Below are 12357 nucleotides of genomic sequence, written 5' to 3'. Positions count from 1 at the left end.
GGACCATGGGCAGGGACATTTCCACCATCCCAGGGCGCTCCAAGCCCTGTCCAGCCTGGCCTTGGACACTTCCAGGGATCCAGGGACAGCCACAGCTTCTCTGGACACCCTGTCCCCACCTTCCCAGTCAGGAATTCCTTCCCAATATCCCATCCATCCCTGCCCCCTGGCAGTGTCAAGTCATTCCCTGTGTCCCACAGAAAAATACTTTTGTCGGGCACATCTGCACACCTGCTCTCCTGCTTTCCCTGCCCTCTCATTTACATCTTCTCAGCACAAAATGGGCTGCACTTGGAATTTATTCTGCCTCAACAAACCACTCATCCTCCCTGCAACACCAAGAGTGCCATTTGCAATGAGTTTAGTTTTGTTATTTCATTACCATGAAGAGATTTTCCAAAGAATGGGATTCAGGCCTGACAATGTGCATCTCAGATGATTCCTTCTGCACTGTTTGCTTTCAGCAGCCGTGCTGGGATGAATTCCTACCCAGGGCATTGCCTCATAGCGCTGCTTCCCAGGAAACACAGCCCAGGGAAGCTGGAACATGCCCAACTCCTGCGGGACACGTTTCAGAATCCTTCCTGGGAAGGATGGAGATTGGTATTGAGTGTTCATTTCATCCTTCTGCCTGTGTTGGGAGGGAAATTGTACATTTATGTGAGGCAGGTATGTGACACCTAAACTCAGGGTGTTGGCTGCTCCTTGTCAGGTCTATTTTCCTCCTTTGCCTTGCTGGGAAAAAAAGAGTTGAAAAAAGCGTTTGTGCTGCCTACAACACTGGCCCCTTGAAACACAAGGTGGAACCTGTGCTGGGATCCCCTGTCCCTCACCAGAGGAGACTGAAGCCCCATCACCCTGAGCTAAGTTATCCTTCACCCTCCCTGAGCTGACCCTGCCGCACATCACCCCCCTGGGATGGCCCAGGATGAGCTGGGGTGGAGAAACGAGCCAGATAAAGCCAGCTTTGTTCTGGGTTCATTTCCCAGACTGGACTGCATGAATACTCAGGAGAAAGAGGGAATTGAAGGACAGGAAACTTCTTGAGGAATGCACATGTTCTTGGAGTCTCGTTGACATCTGATAACTCCAGATTTAGGTGCCTCAGCAGTGAGATCCAGACCTCTTACCCAGATGGATTTTAATGCTGCTTTTTGAAGGCCAAGTTATCACCTACAAATGCTGAGAACACAATAAATGTAAGATCCCAATCCACTCCTCAACAGTGGCATGGCACCAAGGACGGAAAGATTTCTTTTTTTGCCTGAGGTCTGTAGGGGTTTTTTTCTCAGTAATTTAGTAATTTAATTCCTGAGGATGGGAGGTGGTTGTGACCATGATTGTGTCCTGCTTGTGTGATAACACACAGGTCCTTAAAGAAGAACCTGGAAATTGATTTCCTTTTTCCCAGATACTAATAAACTACAAAAACACAGCCCATTTTCCACACTCTGGAAATCCTGGAGATGAGCAGGGAAGACACCACTAATTCCCAGACATCTAATTTCCACTCACTTCCCTCTTTGAATCTGATGTAACTTTAAAAGAACCCAAATTTTCTCCCTCTGAAGGTAATGCCACAAGATTCTTAACTGAGCTATGGTCAAACGGTTTTGTTTACCAACAAAATGTACCTTATGGCTGTGAAACTTCCTCCAGCTTAATCACAATATTTCTTGCTGTAGATGAGTCCTAATCATGATTTTCTTTTCAAGTTTCCAGTTCAGCTTCCTGAGCTCGTCCAGAGTTTTTCAGGCTCCTGAAGAGCAAGTCTGGAATTAATGCAGGCAGCTCAGAGAGTCGTAAAGCTTCTTGTAATCCATGCTACATTTTAATCCTCAATTTTCCTCTTTAGCTCAACTCCTCAGAGTTACGAAATCCGCGCTTTTCCCTTTACTCTGCTTCACATGTGGCTAACACCATAAATCCACAACACCCAGAAATCCACTAAGACATCAACTCCAAGTCAACCCCATTTCACTTAAGGAACTTGGCCCAGGTCAGCATCTCCAATAAATTCCCTCTACCAAACAAGCACAAACACATTGTTCAGCTCAAATCCCAAAGCTGGCCGTGTAACCAGACTGACGTTGCTTGTTCCCTGGAGCTCAGGGAAATAAAGCTCCTTCAGATCCCAACATGACCACGGTCACTGGAGAGCAGCCCACCACTCTGACATTTGAATCTGAAAATCTGTGGGACTTAGGTCATAACAGAACCACCTCCTCCTCCCTGGCTACTCCAGCAAACCTCTCCCTTTTACTCATTAGTAACCGACTTTGTGTTTATAAAGCAATAGTAAACATTGTTAGCCATTGTCAAGGCAGAAAATAATAATAAAAACAATAATAAACCCTCAAACACAGGGTCAGAGTTTCACCCACTTATCTAGAAAAACAGATAAGGACTTTCGAAGCCACCATAGCAATCACGCTGTGGGTAAAACTCCCAGTGAATTCAGTGGCATGAGGTGATCACTATCCAAGCAGGGGGCAATCCAAGATTCCCTTTTGGAGCCAGTGAAAACAAAAATTCTGAAACCCTTAACCTGGCTGCTCCAGCACAGCACTCCTCGAGCGTGCTCACAGAGCCCAACCAATTTCACCACAGAGCTTCGTTGTTATCCAGCTTCATTTGCTCTTTCTCCAGAAATGGAGTCCACATCTGCTAAGTGACAAAGTCAGCGTTTACACTTTCCCCAGCTATTTGGCATATTTTGAATTTTTGAGGATTAATTTATTGAACAGTCAGCGCTATTCGACTGCAACCCGTACAAAATCCTTCGGCCAATGAGTACAAGTCTGTTTGCAATTTCGAGGTGAACACTAAAAGATCCATCAGCTTAGTTGGACAGGAAACCTCAAAGTAATGTACTTCATTTTTCTTCTTAGTCTAGGATATGGATTCTTTCCTTTAGTTATCTATGTGGAATTATTGAATGGTTTGGATTGGAAGGGATTTAAAGATCCCGTTCCACCCCCTGCCATGGCAGGGACACCTCCCACCATCCCAGGCTGCTTCAAACCTCATCCAGCCTGGCCTTGGGCACTTCCAGGGATCCAGGGGCAGCCACAGCTGCTCTGGGAATTCCAGCCCAGCCAGGAATTCCCAATTCCCAGTATCCCATCCATCCCTGCCCTCTGGCACTGGGAGACATTCCCTGGGTCCTGTCCCTCCAGCATTTTACCCTCCCTTGGATAAGAACCCACGGCTTTCTCGTCCTCAAAATCATAACCACTGAAATCAAAAAAGGGTTTATTTTCCCCAGAAACCTCTTTAGAGGCCACATTTCAGTGACAAACTGATACTCGGTTCTCCAGAATTCTTCTATACATTAATTCCTTGGAATGTGGCATCTCTATCTGCAAGGGCTCCTTCTGTCCAGAGAAGGAAACCGTATTTCTTGTAATACAACACGTAATCCCAGAGAATTATAAAATAAATATAAATAACTATGCAAACTAATTCAGCAGAGTCCGCTAAATTTGTGTCACTCGATTTCACAGACGAGCCCGGCCGGGCCGGGCGAGCAGCGGCTCCGCCGTGAGGCGATGGCCGCCCTCACGCCCGCCCTGAGGGCGCTGCCCCAGCGCCCTTTCCCAGCCTTCCGCTCCCCGCCTCTCCCCGGGATTTCCCCGTTTTCTCCACATTTGTGCCCGTGAGCCTCACCAGGGCTCGGCTGAGGGCCGGCCGGGGCTGCTCCGTCTCCCTGACACCACACGGGCGCAGCGAGAAGGAGCCGGGCGCCCCGACGGGATCCCCGCGGCTCCCGGGTGTGTGAGGGGCCGGCCGGGCTGCGGCCCCTCCCTCCGCCGCGGCCGGGAAGCGAAAGCGAAAGGAGGCCCCGGCAGGGCTCCGGAGATTTGCGAGGAACCGGGGGTCGCGTCCCCAGCCCGGCCCCGGCCGTGTCCGTCCAGAGGTGAGCGGTGAGGGAGCCCCTCGGATCCCGTGGAGGAGTCTGGATAAACCAAGGGAAGATACTGATCATTAATGCTTTCACTTCCCTTTTATTTATTTATTTTTATTTTTTTTTTTTTCTTTCCAGGAAACTGTACAGAAGTTTCTGAATTCTGGTTGCTCGATCCAAAGCAGAAAGTGATTCCGGGATTCATAACCTCAGTTTCAAGCCTCTGGGTGTAGCAGGTTCGGCGGTGTCAGGTCAGAATTAAGGTGAGGATTCTGAGGTGAGGGGGTCGGGAATTTGGGCTGCACCAGCTAGGATTTTAGGGTCAGAGAGTGTCTGACCTGTGGAGTATTCAGCCTAAATCTTAGAGGATCAAACCTTGCCGTGGCAGCCACAGTTTGGCTTGGGAGCCTTTTCACCTTGGGATCTCCCCCTGGTCACTGGCCTGGGAACTTCCCCAAATTCCTTTTTATCTCCCTCCACAAAATGTTGTGGCAACAGATTCCAGCTTTCAAATTATCTGCTGTGTGAAAGCGTTTCCACTTGTGTTAAGCAGGTTTTGTAGAATCCCAGAATGGTTTGGGTTGAAAGGGACACTAAAGCTCATCCAGAGCCATCCCTGCCATGGCAGGGACACCTTCCACTGTCCCAGGCTGCTCCAAGCCCCGTCCAGCCTGGCCTTGGACACTTCCAGGATCCAGGGGCAGCCACAGCTGCTCTGGGAAATCCATTCCAGCTCCTCATCACACTTCCAGCAGAAATTCCTTCCCAAAATCCCACCCAAATCTCCTCTTTCCCAGTAAGAGCCATTCCCTGTGTCCTGTCCCTCCATCCCTTGTCCCCAGTCCCTCTCCAGCTCTCCTGGATCCCTTTCAGGCTCTGGAAGGGGCTTTGAGGTCCCTTTTTTCTCCAGTCTCTCAAGCACAAAATGTACAGGCTGTTCCCATGTGTGTAACTGCACAAAAGTAGCATAAAGGTAAAAACAGAACTACCAGAAGAGCAAAGTTGAGTTGTCCCCCGCAGAATTCCTCACATCACTCTCTGGCTTTTATTTCCTTGGAAGGAAAGAGGCTTCACATATCCAATACCTGACACTTTTGCCTATGAAATTAAACATTTATGTTTAAAAATTCTTTCAGCTCAGCACAGCTTCTGGTATTTCTGATATTCCATTGCATCAAAAATCCCCAATCAATACACACAGTGTTGTCATTTCTTCCCTCAGGTTTCCATGGATGTTACAAGCCCCCCATCATCTCTAAAAGACAATGGTTTTGTAAGTATTTCCTGATGTGCTGCCTGGGAGTAAAATCCGTATTTGACTTTTGTATCCCTGACTGAAGGTTTGTGCTACCACTGCTTCTGCTTGTCTCACCTTCTTCCACCTTTTAATACTTGGGACATTGCTCATTTCTGCCTCCTGTTTCCATAGGGAGAATCCCATTTCCCAAGGTTCTGCATTACAGATCCTCTTAGAACTTTCTGTCCTGCCTCTCTTGCTCATCTGTCTTCATGGAGGATTTTAGGGGAATTTCCTTTTTCCTCGGAATCAGCTCCAGCAGTGCTTAAGTGGTATTCATGGGACTTTCTCTGGCATTTCTTGTGTTTTCTTGGTTATTTTTTTTCTTCTTTCAGAAATTGTTGTGTAAAATTATTTTTTTATTAAAAAACAGACATCCTTTTTCTTATTGTCTTCCAGCTGTTGGCACATGCATCCTTTTTATTCTCTGCAGTCAGTCCCTGGAGTGAAGGAATATTTTTCCCATTTTAATTATGACACAGATGGGTATTACCCTGTTGCTTAATTTGAAACTGGAAGAAATACTTTATATTTTATGATTTTTAGGAAATACCCAGCATTACCAGGAGAACTGTGAAAATCATCTAATTCAGATCTTTTCCATGGATTATCTAATTTAGACCTTTTCCGTGCCTAAATTTCATGGTTCCCATTCAAGCTTTAAGTGATCTTGAGTAAAAAGGGAGGGAATATTTCAGCAGATCTCTTTGGATTTTATTTTATTTTATTTTTTCCTGCAGAATATTGCAGCCATAGAAACAAAACAGAACAGAGATTTCCCCTCTCCTTGGGCTTTGTTGTTTCCCTGCCCTTGTGAACTTCTGTCCTGAATTTCAATTCTGAAATGGTTCTTTTATCACCTTCCTGGTATCACCTTTAATTACCCAAAATTACCCAAATCTCTCCAAGCTTGGAAGGTCAAAATCCCATTCTCACTTTTATTTATTTTTTTATTGACATCTCCTCCTGGAGGAGCTGCTGAGAAAGCACAGAATTAAACATTTGTGGGTTTGAGGGGCATTGTTCTGTGTGGGAGAACATGGAGACAACTTGATTTATGAGTTACCTAAATATCAACCTGTGGGTTTTAGCAGTTGGATAATTAGCAAATAATAATGGCTGGCCATCTACAATTTAGTAGATTTTTGTCCTGTCCAGCCATTAAAATAATTCAATGATTTGACGTAAGTGAATGATTTTTTAAATTTTTTGTTTAAACTTTTAAATTTTTTAGATTTTTTTTAAATTGTTTGGGGTGTCTCAGTTGTTGCCCAACAGAGGATAAAACCAATGTGGTTCCTCTTCTCTCTGCAGAGTATGGTATCTGCTGATTCACTTGGGACATCCAGGGAAGAGATGGAAAAATTGAAGGAAGAGCTGAGGATGTGGAAGGCAAGTTCTGTAAAGCACATGGAATCATAGAAATTTGCCAGGAGATAAAGATGACTGCATGCTTCTAAGATCAGATCAAACCCCCCACATTTACAACATCTTTAACTTGTTCTGTTCTTCAACACTTTGTGTTGATCCCACTCTTGTAAGTTTAATATTCACCCAAAGTGTTAAAAGTAAATAAATACAAAGGCCTTACTCAAGGTTTCGTTTGTTCCTGCAGAAATAAATCTTAATAAAATTTAAAATATTTTTCTTTTTTGCTATCCAGGAAAGAGTTAAAGAGGCTAAAAATGTAAAATGTGACCTTCTTGTCTCCGGGTTAGTTGCTAATAAAGAATATTATGAAGCAGAGAAGAAGCTGACAGAGCTGAAGGAGCAAGAGAAACAGCATAAGGACAGAATTACAGACTTTCAGGTATGGAGGAGGCTTGGTGGTGTTTGGAGGGGTGGGAAGGAGGTGTGGATTAGGAAAATGAGAGGAATATTCCCAGTTTCCATGGCTTTACCAGTGTGCAAGCTGTCCTGGTCGAATGTTCCACATATTTTTTGCTGCACTTTAGTTTTTCACTGGCAGGCAAAGAACCAGTGCAATAAACTGAATCTATTTGGGGATGAAACCTGCCAAAACAAATCCTCCTCTTCCAAGATTCTCCCCTACAGATGAGTTTCAGGTCTGGGTGAAGTGGATAAAGCTCAGGGGGATGATTCCACTGCTTTGCCAACCCCCTGTTCTATGAGAGGTCACAGCACCCAAAGGATCAGCATTTCTTAAGTGCCCAGTGAGCTGGGTAAGAGCCAGGCCCTGATTGAAGATATTTCCTTCTAGAACTGCTTGGTTCCAGAGCCCCTTGGTTCATTCCCTCAATATTCCATGTGCAGGAGCAGCAGAAGGTTCCACAGGCTGCCAAGGAGGTGCTTTCAGTGAGCTTTGGTAAACTGCAGATGAGGAATTACAACTTCAAGCTGTTCAAATATAATTAATAGCTTAAACACACTCAGAGAGATTTTTCTGAAAGCTGATTTTGGTTCTTTAATCATAAAAGTTTGGATTTATACCCAGGAAAGGTCATTATCACTGTCAGGCTTTGCACCTGCTGATTGTGGCTGGCTGGAGCTGACAACATCTCTGCTTCCTTCTCATCCTCTCACATTCCCTGTCCAGGAAATCCTGGATTACAGAACTCTATGTCCAAGCAGGATTCATTGTTCTGAAGGAATTACAAAGCAGACAGGAGGAAGGAGAAGGACATGAAGAGGGAAGAGCAGCAGCATGGCAGAAACTGCCCAGATTGTGCTGAAATATATTTCTGTCCTTATTTAAGTGTTTAATTTTGTGTTTCCTGTTTTTGGCCTGTAGAAGGAACTCAACCTGCTAAACCAGGAAAACATTGAGCTGAAGAAAGAGATTGAAAAGCTCAAAGAAGACATGGAAGAATTCAAGTCCCAGAAGAATCCGGTAAAGGAAGTGAAATATTTGGAAATTTGTCTTTTAGGAAGGCAGATTTTTATTTTCAGAGAATGGTTTGGGTTGGAAGTGACTTTAAATCCCATCTCTAAAGCCCAGGGACACCTCCCACTATTGCAGGTTGCTCCAAACCCTGTCCAAGCTGGCCCTGGACACTTCCAGAGATCCAGAGGCAGCCACAGCTTCTCTGGGAAACCTGAGCCTCCCCACTGAATTTGCCCCTCTTAAACTGTTGGGGCCACTTGTTCAGCATTTGAACCTCTACTTATTTAAACATAAAATGAAGCTGGAATTCCTTTTCTCCCTGGCAAGACAATTTGAAGCAGGCAGAGGATATGGAAATAAACCCAAGAGGGACTGAAAGTGTGAGAGGAATGAAAACAAGCAGAGAGGAATGAAAACAAGCAGACATTTATTACACGGAAGGCAGCGGAATAAAAAATACTCACAGCATTGGTAATTTTCAAATTTTCTTTTTCCTGTGTCAATTCTAAAGTTAGAGATTAAAAAGAATGTGGCAGAAATGAAATTGAAGTTCATTCACCTGGAAGAGATGAAGGTTGATGGGGCAGATGTGGATATGGACACCCACTGTGTTTTTGGGGCAGCCACAAAAGTCCCCTTCCAACTCAATCAGAACCAGGCACTGCTGACTTTTGAAGATGAAGAAGGTAGGATGTGTATTTTAATTATAAAATTAACATCTCTTACATATTTCACCTGGTAGTGGTGTGGTTTTCCCCCAAGGGTATTTTGAATGGAATGGGAAAAAAACCTTTTGTTAATATTTTATACAATAAGAGCATCTTTTGACAGCTTAAAAGTTTTACTATTCTCACCCAAAATCTGTTTTTATATGCATAATTAATAATGCCCTTGCTGTATTTATTGTATATTATTTTAATAATATTATTTATTGATCATTATTATTAAAGTTGATACAATATTTTGTTAGTATATTATTTGGCCTACATAAAACCACAGAGATTTTATGGCAATAGACATGGATGCTTAGGATCTGGATGCCTAATTATTATTTATTTATCCTTTACTGATGCAAAGGGAGATTTTTTTTTTTTAAGAGACTGGGGAATAATTTGGGGTTTACAATGATTAAACAATGATTTTCACATATGATTTCTCTCAGTTGCCCAGAGGCTGACAGAGATGAGCAAACACTGTGTGAACCTGGACAACACAACAGCAAATGTGACAGTGGAGTCTTTTCAACTTGACATGGGATTCCATTTTGAGGTAAACAACTGAAATAGGCAGCTCTAAACATCTGAGTTCTTTAAATGCTGTAGGCTCTTTTTTTTTCTCCAGTGTTTTATCAGTCACAAAATGCACAAAAATTTGATGTTTTTAGCTCCATGTCACTATCTCTGGAAAGAAGATCAACGTTTCAGAAATCCCTGAGCTTCCCATTCCTGAAGATTGGATGAGAGACAAACTGGAGCTGCATTTCTACAAAACTAAGCAGGCAGAAGGAGGAGGAGAAATAGAAAATGTGACCTACAACAAGGAGTCTGGGACAGCTGTCATCACATTCCTCAAACCTGGAGGTAGAGTCTGGAATATTTTGTTACCCAAATTCAGGCCAAATTGTCCATTCTGGGGTAACCACTGAGTGTTGCAAACTCTTCCCACAGGGATTTCATGGATCCCTCGGAGATGTGGGGAAATAAAGCAGTTTTTCATTACATCCTCTTTGAGCAAACATAACCTGCTCCCAGTTCATGAACTTTCTTTCAGAACTTCTCAAAAAAAGCTGTTTTTTTTTCCTCTGCATTGTCAGACACTCACATTGCAAACAGAAAATCAGGAAAGTGTTTGATTTTAGCTCCTGTTGCATGACAGTGAAGTTGGATTCCTATTGCCCAACTGGAAGGAATTCCATGATCAGTGGAGCCACTTCCACTTAGAGCAGCTGTTTTAGATTTATTTCAGAGCTTTTGTGAGCATTTAATGATGTTACTGTTTTTTTTTTTTGGAAGTGCCAAATAAACATTTTGCAGAATGCACATGAAGAATCTACAAGTGTTCCATCCTCCATCAGTTTCTACATCCACAAAGATGAGTCTGGTCTTTGAAATGTTTATAAAATATTGGTTCAATTATATTAAATAATTAACTGGGGGGTTTTTTTCTTGCTCTCTTACAGTGAGCTACAACTTTGTGGGACATACGAAATACCCTTTCTGTACAGAGGGCAGGTGGTTCATCCTTGCTGTCTCCCCAGATTTTGATTTTCACTTGAAGAAGTTTCAGGTAAAAGAATCTACTCCAGGCTGACAGAACAGATAAGTGGGAAATGGGAGAATGGGCAGAATTTTCACTCCTTTTGTGTGAACTGAACAGCGAGTGTGAGTGTGAAATAGGCTGCTGAGCTCATGTGTGGAAGCTGTAATTTATTTTTAAAGGCTGTGCTTGTCTTTCCTTGATGGAATTATCTCAGCACTCCCCACATAGCTGTGCTGGGCTGTTTGGGAAGGAGGTTGAGCACAAAGTTCTCCAAAGTCACAAAGCTCTGTCAGGATCCCAGAGTCCCAGCAAATGCAACATTTGCTCATTCATTCCTTGATTTCACTCCTTCATTCAGCCCAAACTGTGCCTCTGTCACGCAGAGCTGGCTCATCACATTCTCCCTCCAGTTGTCTGCTGCTTTATGAGTAGATGGTGATCAGGTCAGCATTGTGTATATAATTAGGCCCTTGTAATTAAGGCATGGGCTGCAGTGTGCAGACACCCAGCAGGGTTCTCTGCAGGTTTGGGGCGAGTCCTGGCAGGGATTTTATTTTATGGGCTGCTGCTGTCAGAGATCCCCAAATCCAGAGTGCGGCTGCATTAAGGAGTGCAGGACACACCACTTAAGGTGTGGGCTCAGAATTATGGAATCAGGGAATATCCTGAGCTGGAAGGAACCCAGAAGATCGTGGATCCAGCTCCTGGCCCTGCCCAGACACCCCAAAATCCCACCCTGGGCATCCCTGGCAGCGCTGTCCAAACGCTCCTGGAGCTCTGGCAGCCTTGGGAATGTGATCATTCCCTGGGGAGCCTCAGCACCCTCTGGGGAAAAATCCTTTCCCTAAAATCCAACCTAAACCTGCCCTGGCCCAGCTCCAGCTGTTCCCTGGGTCACAGAGAGCAGAGATCGGAGCTGCCCCGCAGGAGGAAGCTCCAGACTGGGCTTAGTCTCCTCTCACTCTCCAACAAACCAAGTGCCCTCATCTGCTCCTCCACAGCCCCTCCAGACGGTCCATTGTAGTGTGAATCCAGGATTCCTGCTCTTCCCAGAGAAATTCCCACTATTAAAGTCTTCACCTTGCCAGAGATCCCAGCCACGCCTGAGCGAGGAATTTAATTCCCATCTCTGGTAGTTCCTTTGGATGCACAGCTGATGCATAATCCTGGTTTGTTCTTTCCTCCCCAGGCATACTGCAGGGTTTCCAAGAAGACCATTCTGCTGAAAGAAATCCCAGAGGTGGAAGAGAATGAAGAAAGTGTGCAGGACATGATAGAAATTCACTTCCAAAAGCCAACCAACAGTGGGGGCGAGATAGAGAAAATCAAATTCACCTCCAGAGGAGAAGCCTATGTTTGTTTTGAGGAGGATACTGGGAATGCCACCTCGGAAATCAAAGGGGACTCGTGAAGTTCTGAGGTTTTGTTCCTCAGAGGCACAGGAATTTGTGTAGATACTGTGCTTTCATGTTCTGAAATTGCTACTGTGAAAGAGCAATCCCTGCCTTTCTGATCTGTCTCGTGGCACTGTCTTTGCATAGGAAGTCAGCAAAACTCCCTGCCTGTGCTGCAGATTAAAGGCACAGACCAAGCCTTCAGCAGCCCCTGAAACACAATCTCAGATTTTCTGAAACTTTGCATATTTTATACCTTGCAGATTTTAAAATACTCCACAGTGGGATGAGTGGATTATTCCTTGCATTCTGGATACAAAAGCCATATTTAATCCCAATCTAAGCCTCCTCACAGTCCCGCTTTTTTGACGTGCCAGAGCTTCAGAAGGTAGCTCTGACACAGCTCCAGTCCTGCTGAGGTTGCTGAGCACCACCAGGACTCAAATATCTGAAAGAATTCTGTCATTTCATAAAAGCCACCTTATCAAATTAGTGATAGAATTAAAATAGGAAACGGGGGGTGCAAAACCAAGAAATTGCACTTAAGAAATGCTCTGGCATTTGCTGCCTTGAGCTGTTTGGCTTCTGCCTATTCATAGACTGCTTTATTGTTTGATTTTAATATTTGTTTCTGCAATTAAATTTCTTCCTCTTT

General features: G+C 44.3%; 2 protein-coding genes across 6 annotated transcripts in view; one reads left to right on the top strand and one right to left on the bottom strand.

Moving 5' to 3' along the window:
* Window positions 1-3798, bottom strand: part of TNFAIP6 (TNF alpha induced protein 6) — a 28362-nt gene extending 24564 nt beyond the window's left edge. Inside the window, exons 1-2 of one of the 2 annotated variants that reach the window (XM_086896005.1) lie at window positions 3670-3798; window positions 1635-1772 (exon numbers count right to left, since the gene is read on the bottom strand). The gene's annotated coding sequence lies outside the window, so the exon portion shown is untranslated. The remainder of the gene's footprint in view (window positions 1-1634; window positions 1773-3669) is intronic. The other variant, XM_086896004.1, reaches the window with a different exon arrangement.
* NMI (N-myc and STAT interactor) lies at window positions 3532-12357 on the top strand. Of its 4 annotated transcripts, none has more exons than XM_023931442.2 (11): window positions 3532-3926; window positions 4046-4170; window positions 5130-5180; window positions 6519-6596; window positions 6868-7014; window positions 7957-8055; window positions 8561-8735; window positions 9212-9318; window positions 9434-9629; window positions 10229-10335; window positions 11498-12357. In XM_023931442.2, exons 3-11 carry the CDS (start codon window positions 5136-5138, stop codon window positions 11717-11719), a joined length of 1176 nt encoding a protein of 391 aa, XP_023787210.2. In that variant the 5' UTR covers window positions 3532-3926; window positions 4046-4170; window positions 5130-5135; the 3' UTR covers window positions 11720-12357. The 4 variants fall into 4 exon arrangements, with proteins under 4 accessions (XP_023787210.2, XP_023787209.2, XP_086752129.1 ...); XM_023931441.2 differs by having other exon boundaries at window positions 3544-3919; XM_086896003.1 differs by having other exon boundaries at window positions 3544-3926; window positions 6519-6741.

Source organism: Cyanistes caeruleus, chromosome 7 (assembly GCF_971803275.1).
Source record: "Cyanistes caeruleus chromosome 7, bCyaCae1.hap1.1, whole genome shotgun sequence".
In the NCBI taxonomy this organism is placed as follows: Eukaryota; Metazoa; Chordata; class Aves; order Passeriformes; family Paridae; genus Cyanistes; species Cyanistes caeruleus.
The sequence above is the reverse complement of the archived record's forward strand: the minus strand, read 5'-3'. Positions and strand labels throughout refer to the sequence as shown.